This window comes from Schistosoma haematobium, chromosome 1 (assembly GCF_000699445.3).
Source record: "Schistosoma haematobium chromosome 1, whole genome shotgun sequence".
Classification (NCBI taxonomy): Eukaryota; Metazoa; Platyhelminthes; class Trematoda; order Strigeidida; family Schistosomatidae; genus Schistosoma; species Schistosoma haematobium.
Genome location: NC_067196.1, coordinates 2,709,770 through 2,737,145, shown reverse-complemented (window position 1 = coordinate 2,737,145; position 27,376 = coordinate 2,709,770). Strand labels below are relative to the sequence as shown.

The 27,376-nt window shown below is 35.4% G+C and overlaps 1 protein-coding gene across 1 annotated transcript in view; it reads left to right on the top strand.

Annotated features, from left to right (window-relative positions):
- The window catches only part of MS3_00010005 (uncharacterized protein), a gene marked incomplete at both ends in the record, with an annotated part of 36,766 nt that extends 9,701 nt beyond the window's left edge, over nucleotides 1-27,065 (top strand). Inside the window, 4 exons of the mRNA XM_012944444.3 lie at nucleotides 8,055-8,078; nucleotides 23,098-23,144; nucleotides 23,794-23,863; nucleotides 26,913-27,065. Of these exons, the coding sequence (XP_012799898.3) occupies nucleotides 8,055-8,078; nucleotides 23,098-23,144; nucleotides 23,794-23,863; nucleotides 26,913-27,065 (294 nt within the window). The remainder of the gene's footprint in view (nucleotides 1-8,054; nucleotides 8,079-23,097; nucleotides 23,145-23,793; nucleotides 23,864-26,912) is intronic.
- Between the last annotated feature and the right edge of the window lie 311 nt (nucleotides 27,066-27,376).

The following is a 27,376-nucleotide window of genomic DNA, read 5'->3' as shown; positions in this document are numbered from 1 at the left end:
CGGTACTATTTAAAACGTTGATGGTTTCATCCGGGTCTAATTACAAATATCTATAGATTACTGGTTGAAATATTTAGGTGTCAGCATAGAGGTTCGGTTAACTCTAATCAACATAAATTGTGAGGCCTTATCTTCTCACTTGATAATAAGGTCTGCCTCTGCGTTGAGGTCATTCAAATTTATAATTTGAAGGAGATTCCGATTTACGAAACGGTCAACTTCTTCTGTTGATATGTTTATACGGATCAACCTATCTTATTGAGAATACATTGACAACAAACAATCTCACAAGTTACTACGTTCAAATTATTTGTCATTCGAAGATTGTGAGTCTAAGTTAACATAACGATCTTTAGTCAAATTTTCCTCATGAAATTTACTATCAAAATATGTGACTAACTAACAGCTGTTATCGGTCTCAGTTTCCTTTACAACAAACTATCCTCCGAATCTAAGGTCAAGGAGTATTCAGCAGTTTTGTTTTCATCTCCAAGCGTTATCTATATTCACGTAAGCAATCGTTCAGGGATATTTAACGGTAGTGTACAACAAAAGAGGAGTAATAGGCATTGATTAATTACATCATTCACTGAAGTTAGAGAATGATCTTACTTTGAACGAAAATACGGGAATATGACCTACCGACTTTGTGAGTAACTGCTTTCAATTGATATCGAATTCGTTGGACACATTTATATTTGGGAAAGAGAGTGGTTTCAATTCATTAGAAGGCATTGCATTTATTATTTGAATTCATGAGTGTGAAAAAACCAGACCATCATTGAAAACATGGAAGCACGTGATGGACCATTTGTTACGTCCAAGTTTTGCTCGTTCCAGTTATTGAAGTACGGACTATCGATCTACTTGCAAATTACGAACCCAAATTAACAACAGAACCAAGTTCCAATTTAGATACCAAATTTATTCGTAATTCACAAATAGTCGACCAAATGTCGTTCTAACAACAATAATTATAACAATTACAAAACAAACCTTCAAATTTGTAGGTTCCCGGAGTAAAACTTCCAAATACCAAACCAAAAGCAAAGACAGCACCAAAATACCAAACCAAAGACAAAGCAAAATGTCCGAAATAATGATATCAACAAACAAGTTCAAAAGTTAAGTAAGACAATTGCATCCAAAAATACAGTGACTTATTAATGTACAATAAAAGGTTTTAATCCGCCAAATGTCTTCAGTTCTCCCGTAACACCATTCGCCTTAGAATGAGACTCCTCAGCAGTGCGCATTCACACTCATGTCCAAGGCATCTAGACAACTGACCCGGCTTATAACAGTTAGTGTTTAACTTCAACTTATTCCCAAAATTGCGCCACCTTCCATCATTGCCTTCAGTGAATCACTGCCTCACAACAGACATCACACTTATGTTCAATCCTTTATGGAAAATCAGAATTAGGCATGAATTATGTTTGATTATATTTAATCAGTTCGTTTAAAAATTCGTACCAACATGTTTGATCTTCACGTCTTTATAAACGTTGAACTAATTTAGTAGACACTTTAAATAGCTGATAAAACACCATTAAACAGAAAATTCACGAAATTAAACAAATAAAATGTGTATTTGTATGCGAGTTTTTGTCGGTGATGAAAGTAATTTTTTTAAAAGGAATATTTAGCACTTGAGATACAAGTTTCAGCGGAAAATATCCTTACACACACATTAAAAATCACATTCAGCCTATCGTTGTTCGATGTACTGATAATACTAGTGAGATCGCTAATAAATAGCTTCAAGTTGCTATTACTGACATTTTAGGAGCCAGCCACGACTAGTGAATCTCCGCGTTGTCTGGCAAGAAACAGTTGTCCATTGCAGGCACTAAAAGATCATTACTTGAATTAACACGTTGTCACCATTTTATGTAGTCTCTGTTTTTGAAATGTAAGGGGTTTGAACGCTATACAGGATGCTGTGAATTCAAAATCCAGCAGTGAGTTATTGAATGCTCGCGGATGAGAATTGCCATGTTGAGATAAAACATATAAAGCGCTCTCTGGTTTTCAATGGTGACAGAGATAGGATCAATTTGTGATATTGAACGTCCGTTAATATACGTAAATAGTCAAAAAATATATCTAAAACATCGAAGTATCGTTAATTATGAGTAAATGGCAAATTACCAAATAAAATGTTCTATTCCCACATTATAGTACATAACATGTAAACGGAATGAGTTGATTCAGACACTGAATTAGTTGACGGTCACTGTTGAGAGGAATTCTGAAATATTTTCACTCATCTTGAAAATGCTTTAGTACTAACTATTTATATATACCAGGTTATAAAACACAACACATTATTGCACTCTATTTTCTGAGTGGATGATTATTTGACATGTTTTGTCTGGATGTCTGAATGTTTGCTTCCCTCCGTCACTTCACACTCAATCTAGTGTTTGAAGGCAGACGAACAAGAGAAACTGAGTTTTCGAATGCAGCAGGCGAAGCGATCATTGACAAACGTGAATCAGATAAACACACCTCCGTCAAAACAATACAAGCAAACACTTTTTATTGTATGAAGAAGTGATAGATTTGATAATGATAAGCTTTGAAACCGTGAGGTTATAGCTGATTATTTCAGTGGAACATGTAACAACCAATTGGTAATGCAGTCGTTTTCGTTGATTATCAGATGGTTGATGATTCAATAAATTGGATCCGACAAAAATATGCATGACGCAAAATTAATTCTATCAATGAGTTATATGTGCTATGTTTCATGTAAACGTGTGAGGAAATTGTGATTTTATGCAACACAGCATGGTGAGTGAGATTATGAGAGGTTATGCAATCAGCAATAATAATTGCAATATTTGTTCCATGAACGTGCTATCTTCTTTCACTAACTAAAATCACGTAAAACGCAGTGTATATATAACGGTGTTCGAATGATCGCAAACTCAGATATCAAAATACATCAACAGATTTAGAGTGACGATGAGAGCACAGTGAGTTGAAATTTTGTTTTCATCTTCTGCTTGAAATTGACTGTTATCTGAGAATAAGGTAAAAGTGATGAACCGTTCTTTATTTTTTGAAATCCATAGCCAGTCGTTGTTCATTTTAGATAAAATTCTTCATTACTATTTATCACGTATCCACATTTAATGACTTCGTTTCTCACTTGATTAAAAAACTGTCTGAACATATTTTTCATACTGGTAATGTGAGACACAAATATTGGCTAATTCTGTTAGGTGTTAGGAATTTTCATTTACTGATATATCGGATTGTATTGAATATCAATTAAATAGCAATTTCTCTCGGATTGTGTTAAAGTTTTGTGACAGGTCCCTTTAAAATAGTTTTATTTCATTGTAATGACATTCCTTTTAAGATGAGATAGTTGGTCGAATGTTTATTAGTTGGTTAATTCTTGGTAAAATCATTCATGTTACTTGAAAGTAAATGGTCGATCTGCATAACCAACATAGTACAAATTGGTGATGTATATAACTGCGTAGCTGAAGAAGTAAACAGTTGGATTGGAAATCACTGAAGTGTGTGATAGCAGTTTTACATAAAAGTTAGCAGAATGTTTGTCATGGGAAATATTAATTCCACTAGTGAGATTAAAAACTAAGAGAATACAGATTACTTGAGATAAAATTCGATTCTATGACCCGTAAAAACATTGGCAATAATTATTTCACAGTGTTGCAATTGCACTGCATCATTGCTATCTGCGTTTGACATCAGTGTGAAGATTCAAACTACCGACACGAGACGAAATTAAACTATTTCCGATTTTACAAGTTTGTGGCTATCCATACTCAGTAGCGATGTGAAAAATGTGATGTCATTTCAAGCGAACGTAACTGGGTTTTAGTAAATTCAGCTGACAAGTTCCAAACAAGACGAGATGCACGTCCTTGATTCTACGGCTTGCCATCATTCATCTCTTCATATAACGTACACTTGATTTCATTGACATGAAGGCGCGATGATGTATTTCGCTGATTGAATTTGAGAAAAAAATTGCATTCAAAACGATGTTACAAACAATAATGCTCCAAATTGTAGATTGCAGCTTGCAATGTCAAATTTATTCATCGACAATTCATTGAATGAATGATTTTATTTTGTCAAGTTGCGTATAAAAATATTCCAGTCAATTAGGGATTTTCAATGTCTTCGGATTTCTTATGGATGTGTTTTAAACTTCATCGATCATGTTAATTGTATATTAGTTGCAGGTCACTGTTTTTCCTTGTATCAACACTTGTAATCATCCTACGTTTTGGATGCAGTAGGGTTAATTTTGACTACTACTTATTCTCTACAACATGGCCACCATCGTTTTACCAAGTTAAAAAAGTAAGAAACGTTTCGTTTACATAAAATGTGGTCCTTTTTTCATGAACGCAAATCTATTGATTCACGTTAAACAGATGATTTTTTTAAGTACTACACAAAAAGATCAATGTTTAGCATTCTCTTCAGTTCATGCATACGGATCAGGGTCATTCGCTGATCATTGTGATATTCATGCACAGATTTGTAATCACATTGTAAAAGCATTATTATATTTCACCGAACACGGAGATTTCATTCACATTGAAATAGGGCAATTCAGCACATTGCTCTCACAGACTGTTCAAAATTAAACATAATTACTGTCAATTTATTGGTCATGCAATCACATTTCCAGTGTTTAGGTTGTAGATGAGTTAATTTGAGTGTATATATTATAGGTCAACTTTTGAAGGCAACTAATCGAAACAACTTATTTCACCTCTGAAATCTATCTATTCAATTGAATCGCATTCGATAAGCGTCAGAATACATTGTTTTCATATACATCTTTGTTCAACTGAGTAATGATCATTAGAAATTCTCTCTTTTAGCGTGATCCACCGAAGGGATTGTCTGGTTTAACCATTCATGGATTGTGGTAAGATTACATTTGATTTGTGAACTGTGTGCATAAAAATGTTTCCGATTATACACAAACCATAGCATGGAAATTTATCGAACATTATCTGTGTCATCTTTTGATTTGCTGTGATTCATCTAATGAATATCACTACGATTTCACAATGAAAGCTGATCCGAAACACCTACAGGTTTTAACATTTCATCGCTGTACACCCATCTCAAACAGCGTTCTCGATAATATTGAATTTATTATTGACAAAGCAGTGTTGATTTAAGAAATGGATACTTACCATTGACTTATCGTTTTCAGTACGCCCATGTTTTTGGCTGAATTCAGATTGTGGAACTCATTGATCTGCTTCACATAACTAGATGGTCCATGTTCCACTGCTTCACGGTAGACCATAACGTTTTTTTTAACGGTAAGAACAATACTGCAAGCTGTGAATCAGCGTAATTTCGTTGACAGTATCGAAATGATCATCTCCATGTATGCCTTCCAACTACTATGATGTAATTACTTCAAATGATACACACGTTTCACAATGAAATTATAGATGCTTGGTGATAAATATGGGTGATCATGTGTGCAAAATATACAAGTCCGTGAATGCATGTAAATCTTTGGTTCATTAATTAATTATGCATATCATTATTTTCAGGCCTCAAATTCTCCCTGAAAAACTACCAAATTGTACCTCAAAAGAACAGTTCAATATTACGCTATTGAATGTGAGTCAGATCCAACGTTCAGTTTGGTTTAATATTTTATCACCACCTCCTACTAGTTGTCAGTAAGAATTCGTGTATTGATCGACCGTCTAGTAAACTTATCAAGCGGACGACTGTTTTTTAAGCAGCCGCTAACTGATAGTCATTGACATGAAAGCTATTCTGCTCTAAGCAGATACTGCTGAAGTTGTATCCTCGAGCGATCAACGTCACATGAAGCAAATAAGTTCAGAAATTTACAACAATGCTGACAACAAAAAATTGATTGCATATCAAACATTTTACAACTCGCTTGTTTGTATTACGTGTTTTAATACAAACCTTCACCTAAACCAATCTTTAAATTCATTCTCATATTTTTACAGAGTCTGCGAAGCGATCTATTAAGTCTGTGGCCAAGCTTGAGTAACTACAGCAGTCCAGAGACATTTTGGTAAGATATCATATAATATAATACAGTATAATGAAGTCCAGATGAAAGTCTGTTTTCTGTAGAAAACAGATTGATCTGCAGATTGTAATGAGTTCTTGACGATATGCTTTGTTAAATGATAAGTGCGATCACAGTGACAAAGGCTACCTTTAAATTGACTTTTTTTGAAGCTATCATATTGTCGTTACTATTTACGACGTATCATCGAATAGACGTCAAAAGTGTGCAGATCTTGTGGATAAAAACGACGCCAAATGCAACCTATAATTGATAAATCACACTGTGCTGAATATTTAACTCTCAGATGTTCCAAATTAATGAACTTTCAACAAATAATAAAACCACGATGTTCGTTTTGGAATACAGTTTTAAGCCAATATCGTGTATCCTTCCAATGACATGTGCTTGTTGTATGAAGTATTTTGAACTGTATTCAATTATAGGAAACATGAATTTGACAAACATGGTAAATGTGCACTACAGGACCCTCTAATCGGTAATCAAACACAGTACTTTAAATTTGGTATTGATCTGATGAAGAAACTGAACCTACTAGAGTAAGTGATTAAATGTCTTCAAAAACTTTGAAAAGTGTGTAGATCAGTACCGATTAGACATGTAGTTAGCCATATTGATCCCCCTCACAATCCCAGTCAACCCGTGAAACAGACTAATCATATTAATTATGGACAGAAGTGTTGTGGCCCGCAAGTGGAAACTAGAATGCCGTTTTTCCACTGAATTGAGGCTTTTCAGTTGGTTACATCAATTAGGTTGAAAAGAGCAAATAAATTGACATGCCTATCGGTCGATCAAACAACCAGTGTCTGTTTGAGTGAAAACTTGATGCTTAATGTTACTGTGCAAGCGAATATTTTTTAACTGAAACAATCTCATCTCGCATCTTTGCTTCTAATAGTTTTCTATTATTTTAGGACTCTGATGAAAAATAATATCACACCTCATGATTCTAAACAATATGAAGTAAGTTTACTCGCCAACTGATAAATAGTCTGAGAGAGTAAATCAATTTTCATGATCGCACTATTATGTATGCTCGACTATATAGAGGTCAGTACGAACATTAGCCACATCTCCAATTGTGCATGATCAGAAGGAATGTGAACTTATTTAAAAGGAATATGCCATTGAATGTTCAACCGTATTATTGTTCACTAATAAATAACGAATTTCTATTGAATTCAAAGGTCTTTAAACTGACTCCAAGTAATACGAATGCTGTGTGAAGTCTGTCACAGTGATAAAAGATATTCAACTCAGGTGATGACTGAATGAATTGAATTTAACAAAACAACGGTTGGGAACTTCATTGATTAACGAGCATCAACAGTAAATTTGTTTCTACTCTAGATAATTGACTATTACTTCACGAAACAACGTACACTTGAATACTTACATATCCGACAGAATGAAGTGTACTTCAATCTGTTCATGTCAGAGTCGTTAGTTTCTCAGCTCTTGTCTTTCACAGTAAGCTAGCTGTGAACCACTACTACAAATAGTAGTAGTAGGTAGAAATCTATATGTGGAGTGTGAGCTTTCATGTCTGGTCGCCTTTGTATGCCTTTACTACTTTACATTCGAAGATATAACTATCTCTCTTCACTTCTATATCATATCGCAATGACTTTATTCAAAATTGTTTCGAACAGCACTTCATTTTATTTACCACTTCTATTACATTTAACTATTGTTACGAAATCATTTGAATCAGCACACTTCATTAACATCATAAATAAACTCCTGTTTTAACTTTCACAGACATGCAATTTAAGGAGCGTTTTGAAAAAAGAATTCGGTTATAATGGTTCCTTGAAGTGCACCGATATAAAAGGGAAGGTAAGCGTATAATTAACCAGTAGTTGATTCTCTAACACATGTATCTTTGGAGCTGAATTTGATAGTGGATGTTGTCAAATAATGTCTAAAATCTACCGGTTTCTCATTTTTGTAGAAAGGAGTGGGACGCCTGGAAGAGGTGCGTATTTGTTTGAATGTTTCGCACAACTACATGGACTGCCCGGTCCTTGATAAATGTCCTGATAAGTTCTTCTTTCCTCCATATCCCAAAACGTGAGAAATTTATAACAGTTAAATGTAATGATGCTATTGGTAAACTTTACTTATGTCTATTGTTTCTGTTATCTAATTTTTCTGGCGTAAAGATTGAGGGATAATAATGTGAGGGCAATTAAACTCAGTGTTTTATATTGAATAATTGCATAAAACCTTGAATGCATCCTGCAAACAGTAGTTCATAGATCACACAATTGGTTCACATCATAATGAAAAAATACTAAATGACGTAAGTTGTTGCTTCACAATGACGAATTATTGTTTAGAATGATCTTACATTGTAACATCTGTCGATGAGTGGGATATTCGAAGCATCACGTATTATTTTCAGCATATATATTCTAGATTGACTAACCCTATTCAGTCAACCTCATAATGATCATCTGACTCCGAAAGTATTGGAACCGTAGAACGAATAGATTTGTGTTGGATGTATTCCGTTCATGTAACCATACATGTCAGTCATCACCGCACGACAAATGATTCACTAATGAAATAGCAAACGTAAATAAGTTTACTCAGTAAAGTTGGTATCTCTTCAGTTATGATGACTGCTATGCTATATAACATCTGCTGTTTTAGTGCTCGCTAACTCGTTGCAGCGTAATATCAGTGAATCAGTGGACTTTAAAATTAGATGTTGTGAAGTACGTGGTCAGAATTGTTCGAATATAGTGCGTTTTTTCTTTAATTGAAAGTGATTTAAACTCTGGAAAACGTTTCGCAAGTGTTATGAAATATATTCATGTCTTTACAAATGAACCACAATAAATGCACCTATTTGTATTGATGAATCTACAGTCTAAGCAAATAGACTAAAGTATTGATTGTCTGAATAGGTCGTAGGAAAACTAATCGTTATTGCTTCAAATGTGTTAACGAGTTAGATTGTGAAATCATATACGAGAATTGATGACTCATCTCACTGTAAAGCTTTCCAACGGGAAATTTCACTTAGTCAATGTTGAATATGGCAAACGCTGGCTTACATCCATCCATAAATTCATTAAATTTAGTATGTTGTTACCACCAGCTGACGATCAAATCGTCTTAGAAATGACATTCAGTTGCGATTTCATTTGGAAGCAACATGTCATGTAAATTGAATGAATTGATTCAGACACTGAATTGGTTGACGGTCACTGTTGAGAGGAATTCTGAAATATTTTCACTCATCTTGAAAATGCTTTAGTACTAATTATTTATATATACCAGGTTATAAAACACAACACATGATTGCACTTTATTTTCTGAGTGGATGATTATTTGAAATGTTTCGTCTGGATTTCTGAATGTTTCCTTCCCTCCGTCACTTCACACTCAATCTAGTGTTTGAAGGCAGACGAACAAGAGAAACTGAGTTTTCGAATCCAGCAGGCGAAGCGATTACAATTAAACGTAAATCAAATAATGAGATCTCATCGTACGAGCATTGAAGATCAACTTATGTTTGAGAACCAGGTCTCAACATGTCATCTCATCCGAAATCTTATTCAATTACTTTATTCACTTCCATTCACGTTTTGAATTGACCTTTAAAAATCTCACTCACATAGGAAGTGCATGTGACTATGTCTAGTTTGCCAATGCAGACAAAGTTCAATTAAGAATACAGACAAGATTATTAGTACAGATTAAATTGAGACAATTCTGTACTGAAATGCTATTGTGATTTTGGTTCGCTTGATCACGAAATTTATGGATCATTCGACGTTATGCCAGTTAAGTATGCGCAATTGAACGTAGGATTCAAGTATTTGTTCCTCTTTGCCACTAACATCTATTTAACAATAAGGTTTGCAAATGTGGTTGAAATACTAGAATCAAGTTTTCCAGCACAAGGGCGAACTGAAATAATTAGAACGGAAGTTAGTTTGAAGTGGTTTTTGACTTGAAATAATATTTGAAATGTCAATTGTTACTTGAAGAAGTTGGGTACTGGGCAGTCAAAAACTCGTCATGTTACTAGCATAGACTAACTATTACATAGAAATAAGGTTTGCAGTTGGCAAATAACGCGAGATACCGTACATTAAAACCTTTATGTGAAATGGAACAACAACTTAAATGATATTTATTGATCCGTAATTTGTAGCTTCACCTCTGTGTTTAGTTTCATTTTGTGTAATGATGTAGTTGTTAATCTAGTTATTCGGCTACACTCCTGATCGTATGACATAGCGCACACACCAAGAAGTATATTTAATGTATTATCGCCTCATCAATAACGAATATGAGTGGAATATTGTCGGTTCATATAATTGTTGTAGTCCTACGACAGTTTATAGCTTCACTTATACTTTTACCATTGAACGATACGTCTGTGCAATGAATGGATATAAGGGTTGTAATCTCGGGGTCAACAGATTGCTCAGAATCAAATGCTGGTGGAGTGCGATTAGATATTCTGCATATTATAGTGGTTATGCTTCGCAAATGGATCAACTCGTCAACCATTATTATATAAATCTCAATGGTGTTTGAAATCACTGAATTCTCATGAGGGCACAGCAAAGCAAAGCAATGCAAGTTCATGCACTTTAACAACTTTTACAGTCATTTTGTGGTAAATGCACAAACTGTAGAAAATAACAAAATAAATGCAAATAATATCAAAAACTATTTGCAAACTAAGTTTGCCGTCCCTATCACTACTTGCTTTTGAGGATTACTTTGAAATGTCCGAAACCTGAGCTATGGTTGTTGAGCATGTTAACATTGTGGCAGGCTTCCTCACACCCAACGGAAATTTGAAAACAGCTTACCAAAATACTCCTCCTTTAACGGAAAAGTCTATTTTGCTCGATTACGTAACTCTCAATGAACTACTGCTAGACTACGTCATCCCAATTCAATGCGTAGTAAAGCTTATGCTGATAATTCATTTTGCGCTTTATTTTCTACTCTAATTCCCAGTTTTGGACATAATTGTGTTTTTCCAAATTATTGTACGTTCTGTTCGGGTAAATCACCTATTTATTCATGTACCTTTTTGCACTAATCTGAATTCAGAGATTTCACAGGAAATCAGGTTATCGCAATACAGCCAGTAGTGTTTCAACTGTCTTGTCTTCTCACATTTTCGTGCTTACCAGCCAGTCAGGTGCTAGAATAGTTTTCTTCTCTCTAGCCTACCTCGAACTCACGCGTACTAGCCTCGGGGTTAGACGGCCCAGCCTATTGCTTCAAGATCTTAATCTAGAGTAGACAGATCAAGGTCATAACAACGTGTAATCTTTTCAAAATGTTACAGTTATTTATTATACCCTTATGGGACGAGGTAGTGTTATAATGGTTTTCAGAAGAACTGGATACCTAAACTGTACAGCCCAATCCCGTTTGCAGAAGAACTAGACACCATCCATGCCTAAACTTTATAACGCGAGCAGTAAAGCTTAATTCTGATTCACAGCAGAGCCAGGCACTATATAGGCTTTAGAGCTACAATCTGGACAGTAGAGTTCATTACTGTGGCTCAACCACACAGATACAAAGCATCCTGGAGGACCATTCGGATCATTCATATACACATTCGCATCACATGTACAATGATCGCGTAAATTAGTTATACACACCATAAACATGCCAAAGTTGACACATTCCACTTACACGGCAGTCAAACTCACTAATGTTGGCAATGGTGATATGCCTTACATTGTCCTATTGAAAATGGCCATCGAGGATACTGAAAAGTAACCACCAGTGAGAATGAAATCAGTTAACCAGCAAACCAATTTTGTGAATGAACAGTCAGAAATACTTGCCAAACTATTGCCAAACCTTCCACACTTTCGATGGCGAACTTCCAGTCTCATATGAGACCTTCAGCTCTACATAGCAATATAGCTTATACTGCATACAGTACATATGTAAACTACTAAACGAAATAGCATAGCCTGAAGTTTTAAGGCCTAAAGAATGCTTAAAACACATTGTTTCGTGTAGGAATACAAATACAAGAGCACCGAAATCATATTTATTGCATTTGTGAAATCTTCAATTTTCCGACTTCTGAGAACCTGACTTAGGGGTTGTATCCCTTGTAAATATTACCCAAATATTTTATATAAATACTACGTTGGCAACAAAGTGCATTGATACTATCAATGCTTTGTTGCAGTTATTCGGTGTAGTAAGAGTGATGAGTACTCGTTGTTACAAATAATCATGTTGAGCAGCACGAGCGGCCAACGAGTGTCAACTATGAGTCCTTATTGGTGCTCAAAATAATTGTGTTTCCGCTACCTCAGTCTGTTGAGTTTAGGGCACAAATATCAGGTGTATGGGTAGCATCATTTAGACGATTGTGCTTTATACACAAGCAGAACAGACCATATCATACCATAAAAGAAAAATAGTCATCATTACACAAGACCAAGCCATTAGTGGCTGTGTGTGCGATATGATAACTAAAAATTCGGTAATAAGTCAAGAACGGTAAATCGCGTAACGGTGAAAAATAAGTCAAACGAAAAGTTTTGGAAACAGAAGTGTGAATATAAATATAATAAATTTATCGAAATTTCCAGATTACTCATTTCAGATACATGAAAAATCGAAGTTCACAAAGCAATTATTTGTATAAAATCGAGGTTCTTCATTGAATGGCGTACATAAATTAGTTATAAATCTCAATTTGAAAGGTGTCCGTGACGTTTACCGCGTCTTTATGTCCGAACTAAAAGGACTCCGATAGTGCAAAATACAGCTGTTAGCTGTGTCTAAACTTGGTAACATTTTATCAATAAGCGAAAGCTTAACCAATAACATCGCCCCCTCCCTAGAGAGAGTATCTCTTTCCTTACTCTTACTGATTGTATATTTAGAGTAAAGACATTCAGATGCGACAATGGTACAACTTGCTCTATCCACAGTCACACTGAAAAATCTTCCTACACTCTACTACTCAATCGTCTGTTCCTTCTAATAAACAAATATTACGCACGTCTCTGGTGCATATATCTCACATTCACCATTTTCATGAATAGCAGTTGAATTTAAAGTCTTTATGTAACCGATTATAAACTAAGATTGAAATAAATATCGCTCGTAACTGACCAAGAAGTTGACACGATTAAGCATCTAATAGACATCTTGCAAATACATTTGATAAGAAGCTTTAAACGATAATAGATGCGACAAACGACAACTATCAGTATATATTGTAGCTAATCCAACATCGACATGATAATCCAGCGGAAATATATCACATCCAGTATCTTGACTTCCTGATAGATCCAGTAAGTGAATATCCAGACGTTTAGGGACTTCCCGTTACTGATACTGTGCATTAGAATCGCGTATACCACCTAATCGACTAATCAGTCTTCGTGAACATGGTTTAATTAAATTAGAATCTAGCAAATTCACAAGATGTTGAATAAAATCGCCTTGTCCTAAAAGTGAAAATTGTGTTATAGATCTTGCCAATGTTTCTAATAATTGTTCACTAGTTTGATCAAATTATTGATATAAATATTGATCCAATCTTGATTTAACCTTTTCCGAGCGTGAAAGATGAATAAATTCATGATTTTCAACGCTTTGTGTTTGCTACAATTATGAATTAGAAGGCTGATCAATTTACAGGTGACAAGTATCTTATTAGCTTGATTTGAGGTTACTTCCCGGTCTGCAGGCTGTGCGTAAGCAAACACTCTAGATGCTAATGCATTACCTTTCAAACCACTACATACATCACGTAAGCTGGCTAAAAATTGTAATCTCGACCAAGGATCTTGAGTCCGTAAAACCAACCAAGTTATTGTCAATGGTTGAACAAACGATAACCATATGGTAGACTGATGATTACTGGTACGATCGAAATGAGAATCCACGTGTCTGTAACTTCATATAAGCTCGTTTTAATTGACCATCCTGATTAGAAATCTCAAGGAGTATTTTAATTTTTTCTAAAATCACAAGTACAACCATCGATTCTGAGACCGTGAGTTTAACGCATTGTGCTTTCAAAACATTTCGGTTCAACAAATATGCACACTGTGCAAGAGGCTAGTATCTTACACAGACATTTGTTTATAAATCTTTGCACCATCTTGATGATGGTTGTGGTGGTACTCTTATTTTGAGCGCCTTACAGTCGACTGTCTTGACGTTTGTATTGAAAATTCTGAATTCGATGTCGGTTGAGAGTTGTTCTGAGTTTCGTAAGTTCATCAAGTGTAGGAATTCTGTCCTCGCCTTTACATCTGCTTCAGATTCTCCTTGTTCATCGATGACGCTACCCAGATACGTGAGTGCTTCCAACTGTAGCAGAGTTCCTCCATCAAGTGAGGTTGAGTTGGCGCTCTCCATGTTGTATTTGAGGATCTTGGTTTTTCACTTGTGTATGTGAGAGGGCTATTGGTGCAACTTTGGACTTCAAATCTTGTAACTGATTCAGAGTTGGCGATTGTATTCCACGTTTCCTCACTGATGTCGAGGACTACATGATCCAGTAAACAATCATTAGAAAGAGGGATCTTACCTGGAATACGTCTATCAGCTGTCCTTCATGCATCGCTTTGGACTGTAGTCCGTCGTATGAATTCTTTATGATGTAGACGATCTTTCCAGATATACCATAGTAATGATGAATTTTCCATAACGCCTTTCTATCGACGCTGTCAAATGTTGATGTATATTTACGAGTTCCATTTAACTGATTGCTGATTGGTCTGTGCACGACTGATCCTTACCGAATTGTGGTGTTTGAATGATCTAAAGATTCATTTGTACTTGTTGAATGCTTGATTTCGAATTTCAAATACAGTACATTCTTTCGTGCTTATCTACGACTTCTTCATCGATTACGTTATTTCTAGAATTCCTAATTTGTAATATAATTTAAATACCCCTAATCATCATAGGAATATAGTGTGCAAATCTCAAAGCTGAGCGTCTGATGAATCATTTATCCAGTCCAGAAACACTCTGTTTTAAAAATTTCCTCTTATTGACCATAATGTGATATCTCTCTAAGTCTCGTATTTGCTCAAATCTTTCTTGACATCTTGATAAGATCTTGATTTTTCAGTGTTGTCGGCACTTGTCCCTCCTCCGAAATTGCCCTGAAAAGAACGTGAAAAATGTTCGCAGTTACTTTTATGCCTGACATAAGTGCTTTGCCTGGTATATTTTCAGGTTCATCTGCTTTCCCACTTTCGACTTGTCTGATGGCCATCCTGATTACTTCGATCGTTCATGGAGGGACTTCTATAGTGATGTCTGCATGTGATGCTTTGGTGTCTGTTGGATTCAACAAAATGGTTTCCTCGACCTTTCCGCTGGATAATCTGCCCATCTGTTCCGCTGACCTTGAACTCCTGTGAATGGTATGCCTTCATTATTCTTGAAATGTCTTAAAACCCATACTATTTTGCCTAAATACTTCAAACTGTACATTTGACTCATGTTTCAATTCAACAAAAAATCAATGCATAAATCGTTCATAAGACTATTATGAGTCAGTGGATTTTAAAGGTTTCTTCAAAATATCATTGACAACATAGCTTCTGTAAAACGAATAGAAATTAGTTGACTAAGCAAGAACACGGATAAGTTTCACTTTGGTGAATTACACACTCAATAGTACTTGGAGTGTTCTTCACTAGAAATTCTGTCCATATTCAGTGTCGCAGAATTATTTGTCTTACAACCACGGTAGAAATAGAAAACTATCCAGCTGGACTATTTAGTTGACATCACGAATCAATATAAATCAAACAACCATTGAAATCTTCCAAACAGTGTATAACCGTACGTCCTCCATTAACAGTCACTGATTATTCTCTACAAATCTCTTACCAATCAGTTGATTGTCTCATACGAACACTAACTTTTGTCTGACAGATGAATTAAAACACGTTCACAGCATTCATCATTCCACGCTAATTATTATTCATTAATTTTATGCTAATGACATAAATGTTTTTCAATGTTAGATTCATACTACTTTGAAATTTATTAGGTGGTAGTCTAAACAATTTGCAACAAAACACTAGTGATCACTTCATACATTTATTAATTTTGTTTCTTGTATCGCTGTTATTATACATCCATTTATAAAACGTCACTTTGCATTTCTTTTTCAAGCTGCGTATTTTATATTTTTTAAAAACTTCAAACTAACACTGCCCATATGTCTAGTCTATCTGTTACATTTTAATGAATTATTAACGATATACTCTTGGCGTTGTTTGCCTGTATCTTCCCGATTTTGTTTCGAACTATAATTGATCAATCTTTTGTTTGCATATGTTTATTCTGTGCGGATTGACTTGATATCACATTAATTCACAATCATTCTAAGAAAAGATGGACAGTGGCTAACAGTGGAGTCCACGATGCGCGTTTCCTTTGTGTTGGGACAGATCGGTTGTATGTACCTGCATCCCAGAGTACATGTTCACTCGAGGTTTGAGTCCTTGATCCCACTGCCAGCTGCCAACCATCTTTTCTCATAATGTTTGTGAATCAAGGCGATATCGCGACTATCCTCACAGGAAGCATATATGCAAATAAGAGACTTACCTATCGTAATCCTAAACATCATTTGGAAGATTCAAGTTAACAACACAAAGTGGATTTAAACTTAGACAGACTTTACAAATAAATCAATAATAACTCAACCACTTATCAGATCCTCACTTAATTGTTATCAAGCTCCAGGTAAAGTCAATCAATTTCAAGAGTTCAGAAATAGTCTTTGAAAAGATAAATTAGTATTAACCACATGTTATTCAGTTAGGAATTTATGTATCGATAGTTTTGTTCATAAGTGAGAATGTAGAACATGAATACTAAATGATGATTAGATGTTCATATTACATTGACTGTTTAGATTTTTCAATGAATATACAGTTTTAGATCTTGGTTTACAATGTGAAGCTTCGCAGAACAATTCCTAACATGAGAAGGATTTTTCTTCGACATGGTGCCAACATTTACATTATCCATACGTTTGACAACCAGTTTAGTCTTCTTTTAAACTTCGAGTAATAATACCTCCTTTCACACAGTCACCACAGCAGGTAATATCAAATCCACCGTATTATTCATCAGCATAGTCTGCACGACAGTTAATCAGGTTAATACAGCTCAGTTCAATAGAATTATTTCCAGCTGACTGGATGGAAATATGATTGACTATCGCTTCATTAGCACCGAATGACTGAGGTAAAAACTGAAAGTTTGAGGATTACTTGTCTTAAGCAAAATATCATCAATGCTTAACCAGCACAATCCACATCGTAGCTGATCACAGATTTCTACAATTTAGCCATTGCAGTCATCTGTGAACGTCTCTATCACGTCAAAACTGAGTACTTACTTTCGCGCCCATTACGATATGAATTTCATCCAATAGTGTAGATTGGGGTAACTTCCTCTGCTTTCCACAATCCATTCAACTTGGAAATAGGACGTCAGACAACACAAACTAACTGATAAAAACAATAAACATCATTTCTAAGACAGATGAAAATTCTTCATGAAAATCCCAGGAAGTGCATTATGAGGAAATGCTAAGATAAATATCGAAGAGATCTCATAATTTCGAGGTCTTGCATCAGCCAAAGCGGAAAGAGTCCGGAAACAACCAGACGTGTTTAACTACAGGAACAACCTACCAGAAAATAGTGAGTTTTTGGAACCTCATTAGTTTTCTGAGTTTTCTGATCAATATTATATGGTACAATCATTAAATAACTTTAATAATATGAATGAAAATATATTGACATCAGAAGACCTGTAGTGGCATTGAACAGTAATCACACAATCCTCAAAGCTGAACATGAGACTACTCGGAAGACAGATAGTCAATATTTAACGCGGAGAAACACCGAACGATGGAGAAGGCGCGAAAAAGGAATCGAATTTATTGGAGTTGATCGAATGGCAGGCGAGGTCTCTGCTGAATATTACCTTATATCTTTTATTCATATTAAACATATTGTTTTACCTTTAGATTAAGCTTGTTCTACATCGTGTATTGGTGATTGTTATGATACGATGAGTTGGTGTAGACGATGGTATGATTTCTACGTAAGATCTTATATATTAGGTAGTTATATCATGACAAGTCTACAATTTTAAGATAAGGCCTATTATTAGAGCAGTACTAATATCATAGCAGACCATAATTCTACAGATCCACTCTAAACCTTTCTCATGTCCATTAGCTTTTCGTCACAACAATTCATCATCCCTTACAGACTCCCCGTTAAAGAAGCCAACGAAGACGTAGAAAGATCCAGTTGCATGCCGACAATGTGAATAAATGATTGATGGAAATCATCATAGTTAGCAGTGCACAAGCTCGATCGCTATTTTGCAAACCTTTTGAACTTCTCGAATACGATAAACTGGAGTTAACACCGTATTGACTCACATGTTACGTTAAATTGGAGCAGAAAGGTGTATGTAAACTTTGAAAAAGAACATGGAGTACATATATCATTGAGATGAACCACAGTGTGTGAATAATTGATTAAGATCATGCGTCCGTGCGAAACGCGGAAGCACTAGACCACCGATTCCCGCTCGTATAGGACTATTGAGCAGTGCGCATCCATGATGCCGAACGCAGGTTTCAAACCCAAGACATATGGTCTCGCGTGCGAACGCTTAGACTCTAGACTGTCCAGCCAAAATCTAAAAGTAATAATGTTTAACATGAACCAATCTACAAAATTGCGCAACCATTTTCATCGTCTAAGTTAGATACTGGCCCAACCTGATTCGATTTCGCTCTACTAGTCACGGATTGTCAATAGAAATGTGAAAATTAACGAATACATACTTTAGTAGATTTAACTGGTCTTCATTGCCTGAACAACTGTGATAGCGCCAATGCGTTTCACGTGAACGGTACTGAGTATAAGTCACAGCGAAAACATCAACTCAGATATGAACGAATATCAAGTTAAAAACTAACGAAATACGAGAGAACGAGAATGATGCATTCCACTGCCAGACATTATTCAACAATCCATAAAATGCTACTTACCTATTAAAATCAATTCGAAAACAAAATAGAATTGGCAAATATCTGTGTCTCATTTAACCCATATAAAAGACTTATTCGGTCAAGCACTGAATGAAGTGAAGAACAAAGTCATTAAACAAAAAAGTGATCTAGGGTATTCGACAATTTCGTCTGTGAGAATAAACGACTGGCTCCTCATTTCAAAAATAAATGATGGCTGGTCACTCTTACCTGATTCGCACATAATAGTGTTTGTCAAACAGGCAATGAAAACAAGACTTAAACTCACTGTGCTCTCATCACCAATCCAAATCAGCTGATGTATTGTGATAACTGAGTATACAACCTTTCCAACACTGTTATATACATACTGAATTTTACGCGATTTTTACCAGTGAAAGAAGGTGGCACGTTCACAGAACAAATATTGCAGTTAATAATACTGATCTCATAATCTCACATAATCTCACTCACCGTGCTGAGTTCTATAAAAACACGATTTCCTCACACGTTTACATGAAGCACATCACGTGATGCTCATTGATAGTCCTCATTTCTCTCCATGTATGCTTCTAGTCGGATCCAATTCATTAAACCATCAACTATCTGATAATCAACGAAGAAATACTGCATTATCATTTGAGCGTTCTCATTTTGATGTTTCTTGTCTCTACGAAAGTTCACTCACTAGCACAAGCCATGTCACATGTTTCACTCAAACCATCAGTTATTATCTGACAGTTTCCAAGCTCATCATTATCACATATATCATCTCTTCATACAATAAAGAATGATTGTTCTGTATTGTGTTGACTGACCTTTAGTTTAAGGCTTTGTTCTTTGCATAAGTCCAACCATTCACGCTTGGTTAACCACAGATTCACACGTATCTTGTGTAGGGTGAAAAAAATACTACACTGAATAGACTGATTGATTCTTCAGCGAATTATCAACTAGATAATTATTTTGCCAACAGACACTGACAGAAATGTGAAATAACGACAATTCGATGTGAGAAATTCTCTTTTTCACGAAGTTTCTTACTCATTCATCATAAAACATATATAACAATTGAAATGTTCCATGTTTCTTTGAAGCTTCAAACAGCTTACCATGAGCTCATTTTAACTTATAAATTACAGCTTCTGACTCGACAACGAATGTAAGTAATATCCTTTTGATCCATAATACCTTATTTCAACAAAATGCTTGTTAAAAATGTCGACTAGTGTTCGTATAATCTCTCTACTGTTTTCTCGATAAATTCAAACGCTACTTGTGACAACTTTAATCTATAAGTATACATTGGCCGTCGTAAAAAACTTCTCATTCAAAAGTATCTGATGAACTGTGGCAATCCATAAATAGCCTGATCATAATGAACTTGTCATTTTCATTATTCACCAAAATTAAAGTACAGTGTATACTCTTCTTGTCGAATCGTAAATGAGGAGATAGAATAATGTTACGTGAGAGGTTCTTCTAGTGCGGAATAGACAAATGATGAAACGCAACTCATGCTGTCGATTAAACACAGGCGATGCTGTTGTTACATAAAGGTGAGTCGCTAGTTAGGAAATTAACCGACTACGAAAAATGAAAGAAAACATCAGTGATACATTTTTTCATCATAATTTGAACGACGCCAGGCATCATCCGCTTAAGAAACGGTAAAATATGAATAAATTCGAGTACATAACTGTAGGTTAACAACATATAGTTTCATCTTGAAGAAAAATACGAGATAAATATGTGTGACAAAGTAATGAAATGTCAAAGTTGTTACGAAAATAAAACCAGCCAAGTCAATCACGTTATAGAGATGTCTGAAAACGTTTTATCAAATTAATGTTGTAATAAATCGTCTATGAAACAAGCAGAAGATAAATTATCACATCATATGGTCTTGATTTGATATTCACACATACATATGTAACTTCGAAAATTTTCAGAGTTTATTGGCCTATTCTACCAGTCCGAATACTCACGTTTCACTGTACATAACCTAACCCTGGATTAAAGCTTTTGATCGCATTTCGCGCACTCTCTGTACAATTCCATTTGACACATGGGAGTAGTTGACAGATATCCGAAGCTGCTGGCTAGACACTTAAGACCTGTCGGCTGCAAGATCTATACACATCATCGTGTGGATAATATTCAGAATGCTGAAAGTACTCAACAACATACTTAGCAAAGGTATTTGAAAGAAACCAGTTTTTGATCCGTGACAGAATCTACATCAGATGAAATCTCGATCGGATGTCCAGTGACTGAGTAATGGACAAACTCTCAAGAGCTTAGTCAATAAAGCAATGCTGATCTAAACACTCACGCTTTGTTTCCAGCGATTAACATGTGCATTGTTTCACACTTACGTTCAATGAAAGACTATTATTTGAATTCATAATAGCACCAAATCGCGATAATAAAATATAGTAATGTGGCACCAATACTCATGTGATTGTTGAATGTCAGCGTGTAGTGATGCTCAAAGATTTGCTTGTTCGTCCGAAAAAACAATTCGGTTAATGACAATCAATGTCAGCTAACGAGTTTTCATATTATTACAGAGCGATCTAATTCTGAACTCGCCTTCGTTAGTTTTTATGGATGACTTGGAAGTTAAGCATGTGCAATATGTGCATCGTGTCATCTAGGGAATTCTAGTCACACCACACCACCACAGATGTGCTTCAAAATCGTTCTTGAAGTCAAGCGACTGTTTTCGAAACCAGCACAAACCAATGTCTTATAGACTAGATTGACATCGTCAAGTCTCCGTCTTCTACCTGAACCCTGTGTACAGAAGCAATATTGGTCAGGTCTCACTCAACCATGAGTCGATCATCTAAATTCACTACTCGACCAAATATTTAACAGTACCAACTTTAATACTTATGAGGCCGCAAAACAATTTATGATGAAATCAACTTCTAACACTACCGAGGTGAATGAGTAAGAAACTTCGTGAAAAAGAGAATTTCTCACATCGAATTGTCGTTATTTCACATTTCTGTCAGTGTCTGTTGGCAAAATAATTATCTAGTTGATAATTCGCTGAAGAATCAATCAGTCTATTCAGTGTAGTATTTTTTTCACCCTACACAAGATACGTGTGAATCTGTGGTTAACCAAGCGTGAATGGTTGGACTTATGCAAAGAACAAAGCCTTAAACTAAAGGTCAGTCAACACAATACAGAACAATCATTCTTTATTGTATGAAGAGATGATATATGTGATAATGATGAGCTTGGAAACTGTCAGATAATAACTGATGGTTTGAGTGAAACATGTGACATGGCTTGTGCTAGTGAGTGAACTTTCGTAGAGACAAGAAACATCAAAATGAGAACGCTCAAATGATAATGCAGTATTTCTTCGTTGATTATCAGATAGTTGATGGTTTAATGAATTGGATCCGACTAGAAGCATACATGGAGAGAAATGAAGACTATCAATCTATCGATTCACGTTTCACAGATGAATTTGATTGATTAATATACAATGAAATCAGTCGTTACGATTCTCTTCCGTTCGTGGACATGGATTAGAGTCATACGCTGATCGAGTACTGATCATTGTGATATTCATTGACAGGTTGTGCTCATCTTGTAGAGGCAATACTTTATTCCACCAGAGATGGAGTTTTTAACTGTATATTGATTGAATTGAGTCAGGACAGTCAGGCACATCACTTGCTTGAAATTGAACACAATGACATTTCCAGTGTTCAGGTCTGTCAACTTGGATATGGGTTATTTCGAGTGTATATCAAGGGTCAGGTTTTGAAAGCAAATGGCCGAAACAACTTATTTCACTTTAGAAAATTATCTAGTCACTTGAATTGCATTTGATAAGCATCAACATATACTACATTCACACATATCTTTGTTCAACTGAGTAATTATTATTTGAAATTCTCCTTTTTAGAGTGCTCCGCCGAGAGAATTAGATGGTTTTACTATTCATGCGATGTGGTAAGATTACATCTAATTTATGAAATATGTGCTTTGTAATATTGTCGAATATACACAAACAATGTCATGGATAATCATTGGGCACTATGTCTGTAAACTTCCGACCTGCTATGTTAGATCCAATGACCATTAGTACGATTTTATAATAAGAGCTTATCCGAAATGCCTACAGGTTTCAACATTACAGTGTTGTACACTCATGTCAAACAGCATTCTTGAAAACATTGAACTTATTATTTATGAAATAGTGTTGAATTATGAGGTGAGTGCCGACCGTTGGCTTGTAGTTTTCAGTGAGTCCATGCGGCTGAGTAAATTTAAATTGTGGAGCCCATTGATCCGCATCAAATTACTATATTGTCTCAGTTCCACTGTTTCACAGAGGAACAGTAAGTTTTCTGATCACCGTAACAACAATACTGCATGCTATGAATAAGTATAATGGCGGTGAAAAGATTTAAATGAGCACACTCATGTGCGCTTTTTAACTACTATGATGTAATTACCCCGAATGATACACGCGTTTCGCACTAAAATTATAGCTGTTTAGTGATAAATATAAGCAATCAAATTTCCAAAATATACAACTCAGTGAATGGATGTAAATATTTGGTTAACTGTAATGTATTATGTATATCATTTTTTCAAGGCCTAAAACTGCACGTCATAAAGATCCAAAGTGTAAATCGAAAGAACAATTTGATATAGCACAATTGCGGGTTAGTCAGATATAAATTTCAGCCATTTTTAATCATGTTCACACTATCTCATTTTAATTAAATTATCGAATGTCAAGCAAACTACTGCATTTGAATCAGCCACTGCTTGGTAATGATTGAGCTGATAGCTATTTTCTATAAGCAGATAATGCTAAAGTTTGATCGATTTTCGATCCTCGAGCGATGTTCATCACCGGATTGGAATAAACTTGGAATTTTACAATGATGCTGCGAACAAAAGTGTTTAATTTCGCTTGTTCGTAGTAGATTTTCCGATGCAATAATTCACTAAGGCCATTCTTTAAATTCATTCTCTCATTCTATTTCAGGGACTACTAAGCGATCTAAAAAAACTGTGGCCATTTTTGAAAAATTACAGCTATTCAGCTGCATTTAGGTAAGAGACCTAATGATATTTCACTCACCGAATATTTCTTCCGGGGATTAAACAACGTTCTCTGTCGATTAGACGATATAGTTTTCTGGCCATGTCCCACAATGTAACCGGCAATTAAACCACACTTTGTAAACGCGAACATCATTGAGCGGATGAAAACGCTCGATAGTTACTAAGTTGAAGTGTTTTTGAGTAGAGAAGCCGTGCAGCGATGATATCTTGGTTCGGAAAATGAACTTCAGATGACGATGTGTGTTCTGTCGAAAGCAGAATGATCTGCAAGTAGTGAACAACTCTTGACGATATGCTTTGTTGACTGATGAATGCGACAGAATCGACAAAGACTTCCTGTATCGTTTTATTGAATTGACGTTGTTAGAAGCCATCGTGTTGTCACTCATTTTTCCGATTTGTCGTCGAGCAAATCTCAGTTGTGTATAAGTCTTGCGAGTAAAACATCACACAAAAATCAACTTACAAATGATAAAGCACTTTATGCTGAATCTTCAACTTTCAGAGGTTTCAAATTAGGGAACTTTCAGCAAGTAATAAAATCACGATGTTCTTTTTCGAAGACAGTTTTAAGCCATTATCGTGTATTCTTTAAATTACATTTGGTTACTTTATGAAATGTTTTCAACTGTGTCCACTTATAGGAAATATGAATTTGACATACATGGCAGGTGTGCACTACAGGACCCTCTAATCGGTAATCAATATCGGTACTTTAAATTTGGTATTGACGAGATGAAAAAACTGAGACTACTGAAGTAAGTGATCCATGTTGTAATAAATTTATGATAACATGTATTTAGCCATACTGATCATCCTCAACTTGTGAAACAAACTAATCATGTTGACTATGAACAGATGTGTTATGCCCTATAAGTGGGATCTAGGACGTCCATTTTCGACTGAACTGAGGCTCTTCAGTTGGTTTCAGTAATACGACTGAGAAGAGCATATAATTTGATCATGCGTATCGGTTGATTAAACAACCGATGTCTGATGAGTAAAAACCGGATGTCTAATATTACTGTGTAAGTGAATACTTGTTAAATTAGCCCATTGCATCTTATATCTTTGTTTATATTTGTTTTCTATTATTTTAGTAATCTGAAAAAACATGGTATCACACCGCATGCTTTCATGAAATATGATGTAAGTCTTAGAGAAAAAATCAATTTTCTTGACTGCACCATCATATATGCTCGATAAAATAATGGTTGGGATCTAACCCAGTTCAAACGTCGGTCACATCTATAATTATGCATGATCAGAAAGAGTGTGAACTCATTTAAAAGGAACATTTCATTGAACAATCAACCGTGTTACCGTTTGTTGTTAAATAACGAATTTCCATTGAACTTGAGGGGGAAATTTCAACATAATTGGCTGACTCCAAGAGATACTTACTAACTATTTAAAGTGATGCGAGTGCTGTATGAAATCTGTCAGTGTGATCAGTGATACCAAACTCGTGTGATCACTGAATGAATCGAATGTAGACGTCAATTAGAATTCACAAAACAAGGATTTAGAACTCCATTAGTTAACAGGCAAGCAAAGTAAAAGTTTTGCTACTCTAGACAAACGACTATTATTTCAGGAACCAAGGTACACTTGGATAGTTACACACCCAACACAGTGAAAGATACGTGAATCTGTTCACATCAGAATTGTAATTTTGTAAACTGTAGCCTTTTTCAGGAGGAGATTTGTGAGCAACTACTGATAGCAATAGTAGTAGTAGTGGTGGTGGTTTTCTTTATATGTGGAGGATGGTTTCCCCGTCTGATCGCCTCTGTGTGCCACTACTACTTCACATTTGAAAATATCCACCTCTCTTCACTTGTGTCTCATATCTTCACGACTTTATTCGCACTTGAGTCTGACGTTGCGTCATTTAGTTTACCACCTCAATTACTTTTAAATATTGTTGCAAAAGCATTGTAATCATTATATTTCATACATATTAGAAATGAATTTTCGTTCTATTTTTCGCAGGCAAACGCTTTCCAGAATGTGCTTAAGAAAGAATACGGTCACCATGGTTTCTTAAAGTGCACCGATGTGACCGGACAGGTGAGTGTATCAGTAATCATTAATCGATTCCTTTACGGATGTAAAAATAAAACACGGTTACTTATCGTACCATTCGACTTTTCAGAATGTTATATAACTGGTAAACGGTATTTGAGTGGATTGTTAATAAGAATTTACTTAGACAACAAGTGAAGTTGAAAGCATATTGTAACTGATTTGAAGTGAAAATATGGACCAAGAAACCTATCTCGATATTGTCTTAATTCACAAGCTTTATAAGCAAATATTGATAGTGACTAACAGTGGATGCAAACAAATGCAAGTGGAATCAAACTTCACCCCATTGCACAAACAGAAGATTATTAGGATTCAGTAACTAGGTGGATAACGTGATGGTGATTGTCGCGATGGCTACAAGGTTCGAGTCTTGAAGTGAACATCAACCCAGGGATACAAGTACGTCCAGCTGAGCAGTCCTAAATAGGATGAAACGTTTGTCCACTACCAGGCAGCATTCATCTTTGCTTATAACAATCAGATATTGCTAATTGCGAACGCGATAATTGTAGTAATCTTACGCATTATATGTTCAATAACAATTTTTAGATATTTGTCATTTACGAATTATGCACAACATCTAGTCATAATGAAATGGGTAGACAAACAATCGTTCCGACACATGAAGTTTATAATACACTTATGTTAATTGATACCTTTAGAGCTGAACTTGATTTCGATCATTGTGAAATATTGGCTTAACTCTGCCGTTCTCTCATTTTTCCAGAGTGGAGTGCGTCTCCTGGAAGAGGTGAGGATTTGCTTCAATCTTACACATCATTACGTGGACTGCCATTCCCTCGGCGACTGTCCAACTCAGTTCGTATTCCCTCCATATTGATTACTGCGTAAATTTGTTACAGTTAAACCTATGTTTAATAATAAAGTTGAAACGTGTCTACTGTTTCTGTTATTTCGTATTTCTGAAGCATAATTTAAAAGATATTTGTGTAAGGACAATTATATTGAATTTTTCATAGTGAATCGTCACAAAAGACTCTGAGTGCATCTTG